Source organism: Pan troglodytes, chromosome 11 (assembly GCF_028858775.2).
Source record: "Pan troglodytes isolate AG18354 chromosome 11, NHGRI_mPanTro3-v2.0_pri, whole genome shotgun sequence".
NCBI lineage: Eukaryota > Metazoa > Chordata > Mammalia > Primates > Hominidae > Pan > Pan troglodytes.
Genome location: NC_072409.2, coordinates 5,604,195 through 5,626,007, shown reverse-complemented (window position 1 = coordinate 5,626,007; position 21,813 = coordinate 5,604,195). Strand labels below are relative to the sequence as shown.

The following is a 21,813-nucleotide window of genomic DNA, read 5'->3' as shown; positions in this document are numbered from 1 at the left end:
TTTTTCTTTTAGGTAATGTATTTATCCCTCCTTTGGGTCAGTGGGTGGGGCTCCCGTGCTACGGCCTCATCTGTAGAATGACAGCAGCTCTTAGAACCTGCCTGTTCCTGTCAGCCCTCTGTTCTGAGCCACCTAGAACATTTGCTGGTGCACAGCAGGTGCCCCAGAAGTCTTAGCTGTTGAAAACATCATAGGACAGTCGTGCAGGTTCAATGGGAAAATGCATCACAGTGTGACGTGGTGTTCGGCACATATCAGGTGCCAGTAAATGCTAGCTGAGCATTCTGTGTACCTTATTATTTTTTTATTTTTTTTTTTTTGAGACTGAGTCTCCATCTGTCGCCCAGATGGAGAGTGCAGTGGTGTGATCTCGGCTCATTGCAACTCTGCCTCCTGGGTTCAAGCGATTCTCCTGCCTCAGCCTCCTAAGTAGCTAGGATTACAGGCGCCCACCACCACACCTGGCTAATTTTTGTATTTTTACTAGAGATGAGGTTTCACCATGTTGGCCAGGCTGGTCTCGAACTCCTGACCTCAAAAGATCCACCCACCTAGGCCTCCCACGGTGCTGGGATTACAGGCGTGAGCCACCACGCCCAGCTGATGTGTACCCTTATCTTGATGGACCAATTTTGCTCTTCACCAACTGTGTCTGGGCTTAGTTCTGGCCTTCATTTTCCTTCTTTCCTGTCTTTAATGTAACATGATCACAGGCTCAATGAGTCATGGGGCAAAGTAACATTCTTTTAACACACTGAAGCAGAGACCCGTTCATATTCCATTTAACTGATCATGGGTCCTGGTGGACAGGCTCTGTTTCCTTCCTATGCTTTTGATGGGAGAATAGGAAGACTTCTCGAAGAGGTGCTGGGGAATAAGAGGCGATGTCTAGAATGCATTAGCCAGGATGCAGACGGGGACAGCATCCCTCCGCAGGCTCCTGCTCAGCAGCACCGGGGAGGATGCAGCGGGCCTAGCTTTTGTTAGTCACAGTGTCGCTTTGACTCCGGCAGGGGCTCTGAGCCTCACAGTTAAGGAAGAAGAAAGAGGAGACACTGTGAACAGAATGCAGATTGAGGAGGTAGCTCCCACCAGTTGAGCACTGTCTTAGTCCGTTTTTGCGGCTTATGACAGAATACCTGAAACTGTGTAAATTGTAAAGAAAACATTTTTTTTGCCGGGGGCGGGGACAGAGCCTCGCTCTGTCACCCAGGCTAGAGTGCAGTGGCGCGATCTCGGCTCTGTCACCCAGGCTAGAGTGCAGTGGCGCGATCTCGGCTCACCGCAACCTCTGCCTCCCGGGTTCAAGCGATTCTCTTGCCTCAGCCTCCTGAGTAGCTGGGACTACAGGCACCCGCCACCATGCCCAGCTAATTTTTGTGTTTTTAGTAGAGACAGGGTTTCACCATGTTGCCCAGGCTGTTCTCGAACTCCTGACCTCAGGTGATCCACCCGCCTTGGCCTTCCACAGTGCTGGGATTACAGGTGTGAGCCACTGTGCCCGGCACCAGTCACCTCTTAAAGGTAGTACTATGGCTCTCAATGCTGCCACATTGGAGATTAAAGTTCAACATGAGTTTTGGAGAGGACAAACATTCAAACCAAAGCAAGCATCAAGAAAGCAAATTCCTGCTGCAGTCACACTGAAGGTCCTTCCCTCACGGCCCAGCTCCATCTCCAAAGGAGTGAACCGAGCATCTCACATGCTTGGCTTCTTGCATTACGCTCTCGCTTGGCAACCTTTTGAACCATTCCTAACCTCCAGAGTGGTGGGACTCAATCCCAAGTGGACACTCACACACACACACGCACACACAAGGCAAGTGAACAGGCATGAGGAAGGCAGTCTGCAGCTGGCTCGGAAATTTCACTGATTTTTTTCCTCAGGCACTACACTGAAAAGACTGCTCACTCTCATTCATCCAGGTATGGGGATATAATAGAACTCACTTGAGTGGTGGTTTCAAAAGTGCACCACAGGCCAGGTACAGTGGCTCATGCCTGTAATCCCAGGAATCTGGGAGGCTGAGGCAGGTGGATCACCTGAAGTCAGGAGATCGAGACCAGCCTGGCTAACATGGTGAAACCCTGTCTCTACTAAAAATACAAAAATTAGCCAGTTGTGGTGGCACACGCCTGCAATCCCAGCTACTTGGGAGGCTGAGGTGGGAGAATCACTTGAACCCAGGAGGCGGAGGTTGCAGTGAGCCGAGATCGCGCCAAAAAAAAAGTACACCATGATGTTGCTGGTAGATCATAAACCCACCCAGAAAGTGTCCAGGACTGTTTTCTAACACAAAGCCCAGGTATGAAGAAGTAGCAGACTTCTACTCATAAGGGATCCTCAAATGGCCTTCACCCAAGTCATCCAGCATGTAAAAAGCATCAACTCTAAGTGGACCTCCGGGCTGGGCACAGTGCTAAGTGCTATGCTTGGATCGTCACATTTTAATCAGACAGTGAGACAGCTGTTACTTCAGAGCATGCGCCGCAGCACCTAAGGCCATGCTGCCTGCCTGTGAATTACAGAGCGCTCTACATAGAAAAGCACTGCAGCCCGAGCAGGCTGTCCACACCAGTCCCTGTCTGAGTGTCCCTCGCTGCTGTCTGCCAGCCCAGATATTCAAGGGTCGGCTCAGGTCAGCAGATGTGAACCCGAGCCACGTGTGGAGCCCATAAAAATCACATTCCCGGTGCGTGAAGGCCTCTGCCTTTTGATGAATAACAAAATTCTCCGCACATGACGAGCCGTCATAATTGGGCACAAGTCTTTCCTTTGCCCCCTGCAGCGGCGTGGGGGTGGCATCCATACATGAAAACATTTCTTTTTTTCTTTGCCAGATATTTTCCAGTCTGTGATATTCCAAATGTCTGGTGCTGGTGACATAAAAATGCCTCTGTCAGAAGGCCTGGCACAAACCTGCCGAGTCCAGCTGAAGCCTGACCTGCCAGTCAGGTAGCCAGGAGCCTCTGTGTGGTGGCCTGTAAAATGCCACACTGACCTGGCCTGTGGGACGTCAACCAAATTCCTTCCTCCATCTGGGCCTCAGTTTCCCTTTTCATAAGAGGTTTTTGTGGGATGATTTCTGTAGATGGCTTTTTAAAAGACATTGATAAGACAAACTGGGATTCATCCACCAGGTGTGATCACTTTTATGTTACACATTTACTTAATGCTTTAAAATCAAGCACCCTGGCGCTTGATTCTTGTTACAGTTGATTAGAGGAATAGAGGAGGAGGAGACAGAAAATCTCCTGGCATAGGAGATCAGATTGGAAGACTGGTTCTCAAAAACCTGAACCCGGGGTCCCACGGGGGCACCTCCACCCTTAGGGTGCAGTGCTTGAACTTTCTCAAGGTGTAGGAGTCCAAGGCCAAATGGGAAACTTGAAAGCACTAATGATGGGAATAATTTTAGAATACAAGGAAGAAGTCGCTAAACAGATCCAAAATTCACAGAAAACAAAGCTAGCACACTGGCCAAAACAATCTCCCCAAAGAAGCCTGAAGACAAGTATGTTCCTAGTGTTGAAACCATTATTAGGGCATCCGGATGTGACTGGATAGGGCTGCTGGATTTTAAACACCTTTCCCTCCTTGGGCCATGTGCATGTTGGGATAAGATTTCACTGCCATGGTGGTACAGAACTGGGGAGTTATCCAAATGGCATTGATTGATTCATTGATTGACTGGTTCATTCATTCATTCATTCATTCTATAAATATTTACCCAGCATGGAGTCTCTGCCAGGTACCACATGAAAGATCTTGCATTCCTACTCCTAACTATGACAGTGCAGAGTTGGAGAGCAGAATGCTGTGAGCATGTGTAACAGGCAGGTCGGCCTCATCTGGGGCTGGGCAAGGCCAGGGGAGGCCTCCCTGAGGAAGTGACTTGAAGCTGAGGCTGAGGAATGAGAGCAGTTTTCTAGCTAAGGGGTGGGGTTAAGAGCACTATGTATTCCTTTTCCATTGCTGCATAACAATCTTAGTGACTTTAGACAATACAGTTATTATCACATGGTTTTCAAGGAGTCTGAGCACAGCTCAGCTGGGCCCTTTGCTCAGTCTCAAAGGCTGCAGTCAAGGTGTTGACCGGGCTGTGTTCCCATCTGGAGGCTTGACTGAGGGAGAACCCTCTTCCCAGCTCATCTGGATTGTTGACAGAATCCATTTCCTTGCTGCCATATGACTGAGGGCTCCGGTTTCTCGCTTGCTAGGGGCTGGAGGCCCCTGCAGTTCCTAGAGACCAGCCATGTGGGCTTCTCCAACATAGCTGCATACTTCATCATGCCAGCAAGGAGGATCTCTCCCTGGTCTGCTAAGGCACATTCTTACATAATATAATGTAGCACAGGAGTGACATCCCCTCACCTTTGCCATATTCAGCTGGTCCTGCCCCCACTCAAGGGGAGGGGATTACATAGGCATGGACACAAGGGGGTGGGAAATCACTGAGAGTTGCTTAGTGATATAGTTTGGATATGTGTCCCCACCCAAATCTCACATTAAAATGTAATCCCCATTGCTAGAGGTGGAGCCTGGTGGGAGGTGTTTGGATCATGGGGGCGGGTCCCTCATGGTTTGGTGCTGTCTTCACAATAGTGAGTTTTCAAGAGATCTGGTTAAATGTGTGTGGCGCCTCCCCCTCCCACTGTCTCTCTCTTGCTCCTGCTCTGGCCACATGATGTGCCTGCTCCCCCTTCACCTTCTGCCGTGATGGTAAACTTCCTAAGGCCTCCCCAGAAGCAGAGCAGATGCCAGCACCATGCTTCTCTTATAGCCTGCGGAACCGTGAGCCAATTAAACCTCATTTCTTTATAAATTACTCAGTCTCAGGTATTTCTTTATGCATTGCAAGAATGGCCTAATGCAGTTAGGGTCTGGCAGCTGCCCACAAAGGCCTGAGCAGGGTGGGTGCAGGTTGACCTGGAGAAAGGTGGCGGGTACTGAGTGGGTAGATGAGAGAAGTCCAGGGATGAAGCTGAGCCGCAGGCAGGCCCAGGACACACAGGGCTCCCGGAAGCAGTGGAGGGTCACAACCACATTTATTTTAAAATAACAAATGTTTCTCTATGTTTAAAGTCATCCTCAGAAGGGTGCACTTTCAAGAAAGTGTGAACATCAGTTGCCTCCAGGGAAGGAAGCTGGGTGGCTAAGGAACAGGAGTGAGGGGGGACTTTGGTGCCTTTGGAACCATAGGAATGAATATATCATGGTAATGAAATAAATTCATTCATTCTTTAAAAAGCCATCCTTCCAGCAGCAATGTGAAGAAAGGGTTGGGAAGAAACCAGGGTAGCTGTGGGGAGATGGATCAGGTTCCAAATAAAGGAAAGGGATTCTTAGCAATTTAAATAAAATGGAGCACAAATGGTGACTATGGTCAAGGTAAAATTTAGAATCTCTTTGGTACTGAGCCTTTCCCCCCAAGTTTCCAGAACTTACTGTCTTATGTCTTGGCTATTCTTTGCCCTACAGGGGTAGTCTGTGGATTCAGGCATATTCTCTTGATTGTCCCTAACAATGGCTAATGGGTATCCAACAGGTAGAGCCAACTCCTTTTGATCGTTCCAATACAGAGTGCTAATTTTTCTTTCTCTAATGCATTTGATGGTCACTTCAAAAAAAAAATTCTTCAAAGAGATTGCATTAGACCAAAAAAAAAAAGAAAAAAGAAAAAGAAACGACCCCCCCTGCATTAACTACAGAATCCTGATGGGTTATGATTGCATTATTTTTCCCTGAACACTATTCCCTGCATTCTTTCTGTGCTCTAAATTACCAATTCTAGTCCCTGTGTAGCTAAATAATAATAATTACCATATAAATGAATATGCATATGTGTCATTTTTCTCCCTAAAAGCAAGAAAGCCTGTTTATTTTGGATGAGGGTTTGTTTTGTTTTTGAACAACCAAAGCACATAATTAGAAGTCTAACCTCTTACTCTTGAAATCCTGTCTCCAGCGGGAGAGATGAAAAGGCAATGGATGCCCCTTAAAGGTTAGAAGAAAGTTTAAAACAAATTGAAGGAGATATTTCTTTACTCTGCAGGTAACAACAGCGTGGACATGATCAGAATCACAGAACTATAAGACTAGAAGGGATTTCCATGCTCAAGTCCAACCCCATGGTTTTATAGATGGGAAAACTGAGGCCTAAGGAAGTGAAGCTCTCACCAGAGTAACACTCCCTGTGCCTTCCTGAGATGCAACCTTTGAAACAAGAAGAGTGGCCAATAGTACAACACTGTGTTTGCATCTCAGTTCTGGGATTTAATTGTGGGATCTTCAGCAAGATACACAACCTCTTCAAGGCCTGCATTCTGCATCTGTGAAACAGGGTAGACAGCAGTGCCACCTCCGCAAGGTTGCTGTAAGGACTCCACAGCACATGGTCCTGCTGCCGATGCTACACTCCCAATCAAGGGGAGTCACCCAGAATATAATTACAGCCTCTTGCGTAGTGCAAGGTGCACCTGCAATGTCATGTAGTAGATAACATGCCAGACCAGGCGCGTAGACGACAGCTACCACCATCATCAAAATAATCATAATAATAACACACATTATAAATACTCAGTCAATATATTATTTATAATACAATATAATCACATAGTGTAATGTAACTAATAACGATGTCAATTATAATTGAGATTTTAATTTCTAACAATAGAGATCATCATCATTTTTATGATGGTGACTTGGGATGCATGGTCCTGTACTCTGTCCACACTGCAGGTGCACTATGCAAAGAGGTTATGCAGACCAAGCTTTTAAATAAGCTCAGGAAGAATTCACAGAAGTTAAATGCATATTTGAAAGACTATTCTAGGCCGGGTGCAGTGGCTCATGCCTGTAATCCCAGCACTTTGGGAGGCCGAGGTGAGGGGATCACTTGGAAGTCAGGAGTTTGAGACCAGCCTGGCCCACGTGGTCTCTACTAAAAACATAAAAATTAGCCGGGCATGGTGGCATGTGCCTGTAATCCCAGCTACTCAGGAGGCTGAGGCAGGAGAATCGCCTGAACCTAGGAGGCGGAGGTTGCAGTGAGCCGAGATCGCGCCACTGCACTCCAGCCTGGGCGAGAACGAAACTCTGTCTCAAAAAAAAAAAAAAAAAAAAAAAAAGACTATTCTAGATCACTGAGGGCATGTTTGGGATATCCAGCTGCAAACACAGAGAGAATCACCATATTTTCCCCAGAAACTATCACTCAGTGAGGTAGAAATTTTTTAAAAAATCACGGAAACAAATCTGTCCAGGCAGCTGGATCCTGTGTGAAAACTGTGCAGCCTTGTTAGATTCTGGAGTGGGGAAAGAAGGGCAGTGTGGCTTCAAGGGCGTGTATATAGCCAGTGGGACACACAGACAATCACTGGCAGCCCACCCTGAGGCCCTGCATCTCTGCATTCTAGATTTCCACCTAGAATCCAGAATGCTTACCCACCAGAAACATTTTCATTGGAATGCTGTAACTTGTAAAAATTACTTACATGAAATAGTACTGTTTCAAATGTTTTGAGGTTGGAAAGGAGAGAGACTTTGAGGGTTGCTCAGTGGTATCCAGACACCCACCCTGGGCCTTCTGCAATGGATGTGTGGGGTGGATGGGGCAGAGGGGCCCACAGATGCCTTGGCCCCATGCCAAGCCTCTCTTCCTGCTATGAAGTTCAGATCTGCCTCTAACTGACGTGACACCTTTGCTTATTTATCTGGTTTATTGTCTGTCTCTCCATGACTAGAACTTCTGTTCCTTGAGAGCAAGACATTTAACTCTCTTGTTCACTGCTTTGGTCCCTGTGCTTAGCAAAGTGATTTGTTGCATGAGAGAATAGATGAATGAATGAATTAATGAATGAATGAATGAGTACTTTTAGGAAACACTGACTGGGGAGCCAGGTAGGCCAACAAACCATGACAAGGCTTTTGGTCACGACTCTAGTGGAGGAACATATGAGGTGGCATGGGGACACATGGGGGCCTGTGAATGGCACAAAACACGACAGGGAGTAGATAGGCTTTGCCCAGCTTTTGAGCTTCTGTCCTGGGCTGCATGGCACAGCCCTGGAGCCCCTGGGTCAGAGCACTGGCCCTGTGTACCACGTGCCTGGTCTACCCTGGCCAGCCCTGCCGCTTCCCCCGTGTGGCTCTGGGCGTGCCTCAGGCCCTGCAGCTACAACATGGGCACAATAATAGTAACACTGACCATGTAGGGTCCCGTGAAGCTGGAGAAGCTGCTGGGCATAGTGCCTGATGCCAGGCTCAGACGCATGCTCCATTCAGGTCTCTAGCTTCTCCCGGGCCGAGATAGAGAGCTGGAGCAGAGGCTCTGGGCCTGCCTGCTCTCCTGCCTGCCTGGACCCCAGAGACTTCTGCCTTCCAATGGTCAGCAGGCCAGCTCCCGGCTTCTGCTGCACTGAGGCAGCTGGTTGAAGCAAACACTCTTGACCAGGAGAGCGGGCCGGGGGAAGAGCAGCCCAGACACAGCAGTTCCTGCTCAAGTTCCTGGGTCACAGGTGGTTTGGGGATCATAGCATCTTCAAAGGAAATCTGAAAAGGGAAAGGCAGGTCTTCTACAACCAGACGTGGGGAAGTCCTGCTGCCTTTGCTGACTGAGACAGACCGTGGCGCCATCTCCACCGGGCCTTTCGTTTGGCAGGGGCAGTGATGGTGGCTCATGAGTATGCCACATTTTTTAGGTGCGTGTTATTCCTGAGGATGTGAACTAAACAGTTTCTCCCTTCCTGTGTGCTTAGAACGAATGCTCATCACACTGAGAGTCCTGGTTCCAGGAACTCTTGGCGTATTGAATTTGAAACACTGCCTGATGGGCAAGACCATATCCAGCTGTGCTTTCACAGACAGCCCCCACCCCTGCTGAGGGGGTCCAGTCCTGGGCAACTAAGGTACAATTAAGCCAAAGGAGTACCACCGCCCTATATTTGACCAAATTTGATGAGTAGCTATCATGATGAAAAAGAGAAAACAGCTTAGCTTTAAAGATCAAAGAGAGCCAGGCACGGTGGCTCATGCCTATAACCCCAGCACTTCGGGAGGCCAAGACATGTGGATCACTTAAGCCCAGGAGTTTGAGACCAGCCTGGGCAACATGGGGAGACCCTGTCTCTACAAAAAATACAAAAATTAGCCGGGCATGGTGGTGCGCGCCTGTGATCCCAGCTACTCAGGAAGCTGAGGCAGGAGGATCGCTTCAGCCCAGTTTAAGATCAGCCTGGGCAACATTGGGAGACCATGTATCTACAAACAATAAAAATGAAAAACAGATGGGCATGGTGGCATGTGCCTGTAGTCCCAGCTACTCAGGAAGCTGAGGTGGGAGGATTGCTTGAGCCCAGGAGGTTGAGGCTGCAGCAAGCCATGACCGTGCCATTGCACTCCGGCCTGGGCAACAGAGCAACACCCTGTTTCAAAAAAAAAAAGAAAAAGATTGAAGAGAAGAAAGGAAGACTCCCTTGAATGCTTCCAGCCTGGTGATCTGCTATGCAAGAGTCTAATCCAACTTGGCAAATGCATAAGAAATAATGGATAATGGATTAAGGCACACAGCATTTTGTATGGGAAAATGCTGGCCCATTTCCAGTCACTCGGGCCATCTTTCCCTCCCCTTTAATGCTCTGCCAAAAGATTGTTTGGCACTTCTAGGCAAAAGAGGTGGGAAACCTTAAAAATAGTGACCGACTGATGGGTCAGTTTTAGGAAAAGTTCCCGTGAGGTTGGTTTGACGCTCTGAGTTAAGAGTGTGAAGTTGGGGTAAAGGACTGGGTTTTCTGGTTCCTGCCTCACTTCTGGCTGCCATTCCCTCCAGCCTAAGACGGCCCCTCCACAGTCCACTCCAGTCCCCTTCACTAGAGGCTTCAGGAATCACTTGACTCTCCCACCCTGGTTTTTCCATCACAACCCTTCTCACCATCTGCCTTGCCTTGGTCATGTTTGACTCTGCCTCCAACTGCAGATGGTGGGCCCGAGGCAGGCAAGACCATCTTGCCAGAAGTGGGGGGTGCTGAGGAGGAAGGTCTCGGGTGTGGGGAAGGGTCCTGGTAGTGAAAACCACGCAGGGCCTGCAGGGGGCACTCAACTGGAGATGCAGAATCAAGTCGCCGAGCTTGGAAGTCAGGTGACTGGGAGGGAACTTAGTTAAAATGGAAGTCTATGGGGAAGCTGGCCTTTCTTCTAACACTACTGTTTGCTTTTTTTTTTTTTTTTTTTTTTGACACGGAGTCTCACTCTGTCGCCCAGGCTGGAGTGCAGTGGCGCGATCTCGGCTCACTGCAACCTCTGCCTCTTGGGTTCAAGCGATTCTCCTACCTCAGCCTCCTGAGTAGCTGGGACTACAGGCACGTGCCACCACGCCCGGCTAATTTTTTGTATTTTTAGTAGAGACGAGGTTTCACCATGTTAGCCAGGATGGTCTCAATCTTTGGATCTCATGATCTGCCTGTCTCAGCCTCCCAAAGTGCTGGGATTACAGGTGTGAGCCACTACGCCCAGCCAGAAGTTTGCTTTTTATTGAGAGCTCAAGAGAAAAGGCAGAAATGTTTTCATGATCAATGTGAAAGTGTTACTTAGAACAGGGGTTGGCAAGCTACAGCCCGCGGGCCAAATCTGGCCTGCTGCCTGCTTCTAAGATAAAAGTCTTTCTAGAGCACAGCCATGCCCTTTCGTGTCTGTGTTGTGTACGGCTGCCTTTGTATTACATCAGAGCTGAGTCATTGTGACAGAAGCCATATAGCCTGCAAAGCCTCAACGAGTGTCTCTCCAGCCTTTTCAGAAAACATGTGTCCACCCCCGATTTAGAACAGCCTCTGGGCTCTGGATATCTGCCCACACCTGGGCAGAAGACCATCCACTCACAGTGAATAATTTGAGACAATTCAGATGTAAACACACTGTTCAGAGCCAGTGTTGCAGCCCGGCCGACAGGGTGTTTGTGATGTAGATCCCATGGCTGAGGGCCATGCAGGACAAGCTCGTGAGAACTGCTACTCCCTCACCAGCATGCTGGAAAGATTCCTGGGTACTGCTTCAGGTTTGGGGCTTCCCAATCAATATATATATATTTTTGAGACAGGGTCTTGCTCTGTCACTCAGGCTGGAGTGCCATGGTGCGTGTCGGCTCACTGCAACCTCCTCCTCCAGGTTCAAGCGATTCTCCTGCCTCAGCCTCCCGAGTAGCTGCGATTACAGGTGCACGCCACCATGCCCAGCAAATTTTTTGTATGTTTAGTAGAGACAGGGTTTCACCATGTTGGCCAGGCTGGTCTTGAACTCCTGGACTTAAGTGATCTTCCTGCCTCAGCCTCCCAAAGTGCTGGGATTACAGGCATGAGCCACTGCATTCAACCCTAGTACATTTTTTTTTTTTTTTTTTTTTTTGAGACAGGGTCTCACTCTGTCACCCAGGCTGGAGTGCAGTGGCGTGATGTCGGCTCACTGCAACTTCCACCTCCTGGGTTCAAGTGATTCCCCTGCCTCAGCCTACCGAGTAGCTGGGATTACAGGCACCCACCACCATGCCCAGCTAATTTTTTTTTTTTTTTTGAGACAGAGTCTTGCTCTGTAGCCCAGGCTGGAGTGCAATGGCATGTGTACGGCTGCCTTTGTATTACATCAGAGCTGAGTCGTTGCAATAGAAGCCTCCTGCCTCAGCCTCCCAAAGTGCTGGGATTACAGGCGTGAGCCACTGCATTCAACCCTAATACTTTTTTTTTTTTTTTTTGAGACAGGGTCTCACTCTGTCACCCAGGCTGGAGTGCAGTGGCGTGATGTTGGCTCACTGCAACCTCTGCCTACTGGGTTCAAGTGATTGTCCCTGCCTCAGCCTCCTAAGTAGCTGGGATTACAGGCACCCACCACCATGCCCAGCTAATTTTTATATTTTTAGTAAAGACAGGGTTTTGCCATGTTGGCCAGGCTGGTCTCGAAATCCTGACCTCAGGTGATCCGCCCGCCTCGCCTTCCCAAAATACTGGGATTACAGGCGTGGGCCACCATGCCCGGCCAATTTTTTGTATTTTTAGTAGAGACGGGGTTTTGCCATGTTGGCCAGGCTAGTCTAGAACTCCTGGACTCAAGCAATCCTCCTGCCTTGGCCTCCCAAAGTGCTGGGATTACAGGCATGAGCCACCATGCCCAGCCTGGCCCTAATACATTTTCAAGTGAGAGACAGATGGAGAAAGAGAGAGAATCTGTAGGTGCATTTAAAAAAAAAAACAAAACAAAACACAAGTTCTGATTCTGGGAGACAGGAAATGTGCGCCACCCGCCTTGTCAACCCCAGTGAAAGTAGCTGTAATACATGCATAAAACACACGGGGCAGCTATTCGAGGACTCAGAAAGTTACCCAGTAGTAGGCAAGTTGGGGGAAAAGACTAGAATCCAAAATACCACCAAACCAGTATCTCCTGGCCTGGCCTTAAGGCAACCTGAAGGCTGAAAGTGGGCAGCAGATGGGAGAAGAGCGAGCTAGGAGGGGAGATACCTCTGTGGGGTTTTTCTTTTCTCTGTTTTCTCACACTCCTGCCTCCAGGCAGTCCTGCGGTGACTGTGGTGGCACTGCTGTGTCAAAGGGGCCTGCAGGTGCCTGAAACACTGAAAGAGGGGACCCTTCTCCAGTCCCAAGAGAACAGGGCAAAGCCCTGTCAATCCTTCCTTTCTCTGTCCTCCCACCACTTGACCCTGGTCATGGGTGCAGTCCCAGGAAGTGAGTGGCAGAGCAGGATAAATAACCTCAGTTTTCTGGCCAAAATACCAAAAAGAGGAGCACCAGGGAACTAGGAGTTATCAGGAGATGACACGGAGGGGAGCTCAGGGAAGTAACTAAACACAGTGTTTGATGAGATCAAAGGCTCACCCCCAAGCTGTGCGTGTGTGGGCCTGACCCGAAACGGCATTTCAGAGACACTGAGACATGAACTGTGGCCAGCTCACTGCCAAGTCCCCAGGTGCCCCTGGGTGATGTGCACATAGCACAGAGCTGCATGGTCGGTCACTGCACGGCACTGCAAAGTTGCTGAACACAGGACTGACATGGAAACCACACTCTGAGAAGCCTGGCTGGAACATGCAACCTGAACCCAACTGAATCAGTCATCTGCTGAGACAAAAATAATGACATTTGCCATAGGATTTAAACAAGACCCAGAGCCTCATAACAATATTTAAAATGTCCAGGACACAAAATTACTTAGCGCAGGGAGAACCAGGAACATCTCTACTCACATGAGAGCAGACACAGATGTCACCACCACATGACTCAGATACTGGAATTAGCGGATGAAAACTCGAAAGCGGCTATTACAAGAAACTTCCAACTGGTAAAAACACGGAAAGATACAGTCTCAGCAAAGACACAGAAGGCAGAAAGAACCGATGCGATAAAAAACTCACAGGACAAGCTCAATAGTGGAATAAAAAAACAAGGGAAGATTCAGTGACCCTGACAATAGTTCAATACAAATTATCACATCTGACTGATAGAGAGTAAAAACAACAGGGGCCAGGCATGGTGGCTCACGCCTGTAATCTCAGCACTTTGGGAGGCCAAGGCGGGAGGATTACTTGAAGTCAGGAATTCCAGACCAGCCTGGCCAACATGGTGAAACCCTGACTCTATTAAAAATACAAAAATTGGGCCGGGCGCGATGGCTCACGCCAGTAATCCCGGCACTTTGGGAGGTCGAGGCGGGTGGATCATGAGGTCAGGAGATTGAGACCATCCTGGCTAACACGGTGAAACCTCGTCTCTACTAAAAAATACAAAAAATTAGCCGGGTGTGGTGGCACGTGCCTGTAATCCCAGCTACTCGGGAGGATGAGGCAGGAGAATAGCTTGAACCTGGGAAGCGGAGGTTGCAGTGAGCTGAGATCGCACCACTGCACTCCAGCCTGGGTGACAGAGCGAGACTCCATCTCAAAAAAAAAAAAAAAAAAAATTAGGCACGGTGGTGTATGCCTGTAACTCCAGCTAATGGGGAGGCTGAGGCATGTGAATTGCTTGAACTTGGGAGGCAGAGGTTGCAGTGAGCCGAGATCGTGCCACTGCACTCTGGCCTGGGCAACAGAGTGAGATTAGGTCTCCAAAAAAAAAAGAAAGAAAGAAAAAATGATAAGAAAAAAAAAGACTGGAGCCTCAGGGACCTGTGAGACAACAGCAAAAGGGTGAATGCTTTGTGTTATTGGAGTTGCAGAAGGAGAGGAGAGAGAGTAGGGTGCAGGAAGTTACGTGAAGAAATAAAGGCTAAAAATTTTGCAAGTTTGGAGGAAAATACAAACCTATAAATTCAGGAGCTCAGCAAACACCAAAAAGAATAAGCCCAAAGAAATTCATCCCAGACATGTCATAATTATACTAGTGAAACCTAAAAACAGGCCGGGCACGGTAGCTCACACCTGTAATCCCAGCACTTTGGGAGGCCGAGGCGGGTGGATCACCCGAGGTCAGGAGTTCAAGATCAGCCTGGCCAACAAGGGGAAACCCTGTCTCTACTAAAAACACAAAAATAAGCCAGGCATGGTGATGCATGCCTGTAATCCCAGCTACTCGGGAGGCTGAGGCAGGAGAATCGCTCAAACCTGGGAGGTGGAGGTTGCAGTGAGCCGAGATTACGCCGCTGCACTCCTACCTGGGCGACAGAATGAGACTCCGCCTCAAAAAAAAAAAAAAAAAGAAAAGAAAAGAAAAGGAAAAAAGGAAACTAAAAACAAAGAAAAAATCTTGAAAGTAGTCAGAGAAAAAAATGATGCATTATTTATAAAAGAATTTGAATGACTGTGGATTTTTCATAGCAACCACAGTGGTCAGAAGTAAGTGGAGGCTGGGTGTGGCGGCTCATGCCTGTAATCTCAACACATTGGGAGGCCAAGGCAGGAGGACTGCTTGAGACCAGAAGTTGGAGACCAGCCTGAGAAATAGAGGGAGATCCAGTCTACAAAAAATTAGCTGGGCATGGTGGCACACACCTGCAGTTCCAGCTACTGGGGAGGTTGAGGTGAGAGGATCTCTTGAGCCCAGAAGGTCAAGGTTGCAGTGAGCAGTGATCGCCACTGCACTCCAGCCTGGGCAACAGAGCAAGACTCTGCCTCAAAAAAAAAAAGGAAGCAGAGTGCTAGCTTTGGCAAGCGCATATACTAAAATTAGAACAATACAGAGAATATTAGCATGGCCCCTTAAAAATTACAAAAAAAGAAAAAACTATAAGTGAAACATTTGTAAAATGCTGAAAGAAAAAAACTGTTAACCTAGAATTCTAAATTCAGAAAAAAATATAGGAGCCTAGGAGTTCGATAACCAGCCTGGGCAACATAGTGAAACTCTATCTCTACAAAAAGTACAAAAATTAGCTGGGTGTGGTGATGCATGCCTGTAGTCCCAGCTACTCAGGAGGCTGAGACAGGAGGATCACTTGAGCCTGGGAAGTTGAGGCTAAGTGAGCTGTGATCATGCCACTGGGGTCCAGCCTCGGTGACAGAGCAAGACCCTGTCTCAAACATATATATACACATACATACATATATACATAAAATAAAATAAAAAGAGAAAAGTAATGACATGACCTAATAGGGTTCCTGTGAGGACACATGAATCGGTGTGCAAAGCCCTCCTGTGGCGCCCATCAGTGCCCAGTAGACAGGTGCTATGCTGCTGTCCTCCTGAGCCCTCCCCTGCCCTCTCCACCCTCCTCGTGCCCCAGGAGGCCGACCTCAGTGGACTGCTCACCTGGACTCCTGCCCTTTGGCTTCACTGGGTCTGGCAGGAGATCAAAGGATAGGAGGCGGGAGTCTGGGGTACCCCTAATTCTGCCTCCTGCCGATGCCAGTCCCTGGCGCCTCACCATCACTTGTCGGTTGCCTTACCCTCCCATGCTTCTGCGATTGTCCTGTCATTAAATGCTTTCCTGTGACCCCTCTGGATGGGCCAGCTATTTCCTACGGGAACCCTGACCGATACAACGAATTTCACACTGTTCCTTTTCCTTTGACAAAAGCAAAATCCATGTCTGTAGACTGACCTTCACGGAGTTCCCGTTTGCCTGCCTTACCTTCTCCTATGCCTCTGGTCATCTCTGGTCTTGGAGATGAACACACGCCCTTCACCCTCCCCTTTATCTTGGCACTGAAACCCCTAGCTCACTGGAGTCTTACCTGCTTGATGCAATCCTCTTCAGCCAGGCGTTCCTGAATCAGCTGGACGAGCAGCGCGCTGGGAACTGTCTGAAGGAAAAAGGACACACAGAATGATGGCCCAAACCTGCTTCCTGCAGCTCAGGACACAGACCAGCACACGCCCCTCACCAACGCCCTGGCCTCTGGAAAGCACCGACCACCATCGGGCCCCGCCCTTCCTCCACCCGCTGCACCCTTTCCTTGAACTCTCTTCTCCCCCCAGCATCTTTGAGGGCCTCCCTCACACATGTACTCACCTTATCCTGTGCCCAAGCCCCAACATGCCCTCGCCCACCTCCACCTGAATAACTCCAGGGCTCCCTCAGAGCCTCAGCCCCAAGTGCCAGCCTGCAGGAAGCCCTGCCGGATCCTCCCAGGCCAGGCTGGTGCTACTTCCCGTGCTCCATCATCCTGGATGGAGAACTCTGTCACTGCACTAACCACCGCACATGCTAATGGACTGCCCACGTGGCTGTGTCCCCAGGAAATTGTAAAGCTCTTCAAGGAAAGGGACAGTGTCCTACTGACTCTGGACTCCAGACAGTGGCGGGTGGGAGGGGATTGGCTCCAAGACTCAGCAGAGGCGAGTGTGTCCATCTCTTCCCAAGTCCACAGTCAGTGACCTCATGTTGGTAACAAAATTGGCCACGGTGGGAGTGTCTACACCACAGAAATGATAAAGGCTACAATAAGGACTCCCCACCCTGCCCCCAGCGCTGGTGGTTGAATATTGACCAGCAGACCACTGCCCCAGCACCAAATGGTATCAAGGATATAGGAAGCCCTGTCGACCATAATGAAACTTCAAATTCCTTGATGCATTCAACAAGCAGCAATCATGACGGCTAGCGTTTTTTGAGCACGTGCTATGTGCCAGGCACTGGGCCAAGCATTCCATTCTTTGCTTTTTGTAACAACTCTGTGCCATCTACACTCCACTTACAGTAACACGGGCCCCCAAAGAGGAATCCCAAAGAGGAGTCGCCCTCTTGCCCCCTTCTGCCTGTATGGTCTGGGTGTGCTCAACTCTATCCTCAGATCCAGAGGAGGGCCCTGACTGGTCCAAGCCAATCCGCATACCCCACTCCTGACCACTGTGATTGATTCAGAGTGTTGGCCCTTTTCATAGAGGAGGAAGCTGAGCCTGGGAGAGGTGAAGCTGCTTCCCCAGGGTACTCCGCACTCTCCCTTCTCTGCAAAGGACTGGGGAGGAAGCAGCTCTTCTCAGGGGAGTCGCTGAGGCCTGGCCTGTGCCTTTCCTTGTAGTGCACAACAGGGGCTAAAAATCTCCTCTACGCCCACCCACATTTCTGAAAAAGGACATGGGAAGTAGAAATACATTCCAATCAGAAAGTTCCTTGCTGGGGGCGGGGGCCTCCTGGCACAGCCTTTCTTATGCAGAGCAGAGACTCGGACTTGGCATCAGGGCTCACCTCCCACCTCTGCCCAGGGCAGGCTCTCTGCTCCTGGCGGCTGCGATCCAGCCAGCTGGGCGACCCTGGGCAAAGCCTTGACCTCTTTAGGCCTCACACACCTAACCAGTAGAAATCAGTAATGAGACTGCAAATGTGGCTTTTATTTTAATTTTCCATACACTCCACTTACAGTAACATGGGCTCCCAAAGTTCCTTTGAGGAGTCACCCTCCTGCCCTTCTGCCTGTATGGTCTGGGTATGCTCAAGTCCATCCTCAGATCCAGAGGAGGGCCCTGACTTGTCCAAGCCAATCTGCACACCCCACTCCCAGCCACTGTGATTGATTCAGAGGCTGCCTGGGACCCAGTCCCAGCTAGTGAAAGTCAGGCCCAGGACATCAGTGCAATCATTAGGGGCATGAACCCCTGCTTTCCACCAGCTCAGAAGCTGAGAAAATGTAAGAGCGGGAGCTGCAGCAGCCACTTTGTGGGCATGACGGGTGTGGAACGGAATGAAACCAGCACAAAGGGAAAGAGAGAAACCAGACCCAGCTGCAGAATGGCTTTTCCAGGGATGGGGAATGGGAAGAAAAAGGGGAGATAGCGAGAGAACAAGGGAGGGGGCACCTCTGCTGGGAACTGGATGAATATGTTCACTTTAAAGTTATGGGGTCACCATGTTTCTACGAGGTAGACAGCCAAAGTCAAGACCGAGAGCAAGAGGGAGAGACAGAATGAATGAATGAATGGATGGTGCACAGAGGAAAAAGGAGACCAGAGAGGCAAGAAGGAGGCGAGCCAGCATCCAGTCCCCGGCTCCAACATCTGCTGAGATAGCCCTGTGTCCTTATCCTACCGCCCCCTTCCCCCACCTTTCTTCCCTAAGCCAGTGGTTCTCAATTTGATTGTGCAACAGAATGCTGGCAGAGCTTCTGGAAACACAAACTGCTGGGCCCCAGCCCGGGAGCTCTGATTCAGTAGCTCTGGGACAGAGCTGAGAATGTGCATTTCTAGCAAGTTTTCAAGGGACGCGGATGCTGCTGGTCAGGGCATCACACCTGGAGAACCACTGGCATAAGCCCACCCACACAGGGCCCCCGGGGTCTGGGGGAAGCTGCTAGAGAGGGAGAGTGTCTTTCCGCCAGTGCCCGTTTCCCTCAGGTCTCCAGGGGAGCTTCCCCAGGCTGGCAAGGGAGGGGGTGGGCAGGAAGCAGCCCTGTCCCTTCCCTCTGCATCCCCCCTCCGTCTCATCCTCTCCCCCCCCATCCCCTTTCATCCTTTCCCAGCCCCTCAGGTCCTCTCCTGACCCCAGGCACAGCCAATTTCCATTCTGGGGCTGTTTTTCCCAGATTCCTCTGCCCTCCCTGACAACACCCATTCAGGAGGCAGTGTTCAAACAGGTACAGGATGCAGAGAAGGGTGCCAACCAGGACGCAGGGGGTGCCAGCCAGTCAAAGAGCACCGGCTGAAAGGCGGACAGCCCCGGTGGGGCACAGCGCCCCCTGCAGCCTGCACAGCAGGGGACAGGCCTGCGGCTTTGAGCGCAGCTACTCCTGAGCGCCCCCCGCTGCTCCCCGCCACTGTGCTGTCTCCACGCCAGCTTTGATGTGTCACGTCAGCAGCAGGGCTTTCAGAGGCTGCTTCTAGAAGCCCTGCCAAACTGTCTTAGCAGGAATCAGCCTCCCTCCTTGCAGAGCACTGTGATGCTCTCCCACCCCAGCCCCCAAAGTCTGGCATTTGGGGAGAATCAGGGAGAAGCTGACAGTGCAGTGAGGCCGCTCCTGGCCACAGAGAAGGCTCAGCCCCGACTCAGGCCCCTGGCCCCGGGTCTCCCTGCTCGGTGGCACTGCAGCACCCAGTTGCTCCCGTGCTGCTTCCGTGCACTTAAGGGCAGGACAGGCTGTGTTTGCTGCAATTTGGATTTTTCTCTCTTCCCCTCCAGCACCCAGTGCGGCTTTGGTGGTTTTCCCGGCCTGGGGGCAGACTCGCTGATCTCCTAGCCCTCCAAGGTGCCGCCCGCTGTTTTGCTGTTCTGAGGCAGCCAAGTGTGCAGGTGCCAACCCTGGCTCTGCCCCTGGGGCGTCACTTGACTTCTCCCCAGTGGGCTTTCTCACACTGGGATGGCATGAGCCTGCATCTTCCTGTCCCATCTCCAGGCCCCACTCTCAGGGATCCTAATGTCCCTGTGTCAACATGGTGAGTGATGCCTGCTCAGAAGTTGTGGGCATTTTGAGCTACAGTGTGAGCTTGGGAAGTAGAGCAGGGAGGGGAACAGGTGAGATGCCCTGATCTGACCCCCACACCCCCCTTCTCCATAAAGGGGCTCCTCCTGGTAGAGGAGGGAAACCCAGCAGTCGGACTTGAGCTCCCCTCAGAACTGACAGAACATCCTTTAGAGACAACTCCCATTCCAAAGTTACTGCTGCTCGGAGCTGTCAGAGCAGGTTAGGAGACAGCAGGAACTGCCTCCTAGAGTTTGGGAGGAGGAGACGGGAGGGTTGGGGGACCAGAGACAAGAGGAGGGAGGGGAGAGGAGAAGAGGCTTCAAAGGAAGAGAGCAGACCTCATAGCGTGGCACCCAGACAGGCGCACGGAAGGAGGTGGCAGCAAGAGAAACCCTGGACTGGACGAAGGCCAGGGAATTTTCACAGGAGCGACGGAGCCTGGTGCTCCAGTTTCCCTGGGTAGAGCAGTCACCTCCTCTACCCCAAGCCTTCCAAAAAGGCCTGCTCGACGCCGCTGCCTGGAGCTGTTGACTCAGGAAAGGGAGGGAGAGACTGAGGGCGTTCCCACTGTGTCTCAGTTCAGCCTCAAGAAATGGGAGCAGCAAGGCCAGCTGGAGATGGAGTGGCCAGAAGTGAGGGAGACACCAGGCAGGACTGGGAAGCAACATCTGTGGGCTGTTTCCTAGAAAGCCTTAGAACTACTTGGAGGGGACTATGTTTCTTGTGTGCAGACAGAGGTAGGATGAGGGCTCACGTTGTTTTTTTTCTTTGAGACAGGGTCTCACTCTGTCATCCAGGCTGGAGTGCAGTGGAACCATCATGGCTCACTGCAGCCTCGACCTCCCAGGCTCAGCCTCCCAGGCAGCAGGGACTACAGGCGCCCACCACCATGCCCAGCTAATATTTTTTTCTTTTTCGTAGAGACAGAGAAAAAAAAGAAAGGTGGCGATCCTCCCGCCTCAGCCTCCCAAAGTACTGGGATTACAGGTGTAAGCCACTGCACCCAGCCAGATTTTTTTTTTTTTAAACAGTAGAAATTTAAGGCTCATAAGTACAGGATCAGCACCTGAGAGTGGCTCCTCAGTGGCCTTCCCCCTCTCCCCCTTCTCCTCCCTTCTCCTCCTCTACCCTGTCCCCCTCCTTCCCCGTCTCCTCCCCCTCCTCGACCCAGGTCTTCCTCACCTGAGCCTTTTTGTGGTGTTTATGATGTTGAGTCAGACTGTGGGCTTAGAGACAGGGCCAGAGAAAGCAGATGAAGGAAAAAAGACTTGGCTGAAAAGATGAATTCAATTAACTTAATAAATGGGAAGAACGGGAGGCAAAGGTGGCCTCGGGCTGGGGTTCCAGGAGCAGCGTTTCAGGGGAACGGGCCTGTGGAGAAGGTGTTAGGGCCACTACTGTGGGAAGAAAAGGTGGGGGTTTCTGCAGTATTACTGGAAACCATGTCCCTTTCACGGTGTTCAGCGAGAGGACTGGGGCCATTTTGACATTCATTTCGATGGCTCTGACCATGTCCTTGGGTCCCTGATCCCCTCCAGGAAAAGCTGTGGGGTCAGCATCTAGATAAAATCACTCAGGGGAGCCAGTCGCCAGCCAATGACCTTGGCTGGTGTCCAGGGACAGCCAGCGTCTTCAGGGCATCAAATGTCTCTTCCAGCCCGGCCTGGACCCAGAAGCATCACATGTCCCTGATGGTCCAGTGAGGGAGGGGCCTGAGCGGGAGAGGGCCCAGGAGCCATAAGAACACCATCTCCTCGGCGAGATTTATAACTCTGGCTGGGCCCTGGTGGAATCCTCAGTGACACTTCTAGGTGTGATAATGTGTCCCTATGCGTTTACTGAAAAAGGGCCCTTATCTTTGGGTTGTGGAAATAAATGAAGACCTCCCAAATGAGACAAGCCAAGGCTGTTTACTCAGAGCTTGCTGGGCAAGGGAGTCAGCCAGTATCGTTCACATCTGGCGGACTCGAACGCAGGTAGAGGACAG

At 50.5% G+C, this 21,813-nt stretch overlaps 1 protein-coding gene and 1 non-coding gene across 5 annotated transcripts in view; one reads left to right on the top strand and one right to left on the bottom strand.

Annotated features, from left to right (window-relative positions):
• The window catches only part of AK8 (adenylate kinase 8), a 151,033-nt gene that overhangs the window by 111,185 nt on the left and 18,035 nt on the right, over positions 1-21,813 (bottom strand). For 3 of the 4 annotated variants that reach the window (XR_010148806.1, XM_001168661.7, XM_063788114.1), the window contains exon 5: positions 16,167-16,235. Coding sequence is in view for 2 of the 4 variants with exons in the window: in XM_001168661.7 (XP_001168661.3) it covers positions 16,167-16,235 (69 nt within the window). In the remaining 2 variants the exon portion in view is untranslated. Of the gene's footprint in view, positions 1-13,244; positions 13,285-16,166; positions 16,236-21,813 lie in introns of those variants that run through there. The other variant, XM_016961946.4, reaches the window with a different exon arrangement.
• On the top strand, positions 15,128-15,235 carry LOC112204445 (U6 spliceosomal RNA). Its single transcript, XR_002938091.1, has one exon. It is a non-coding gene; the product is annotated as a U6 spliceosomal RNA (small nuclear RNA).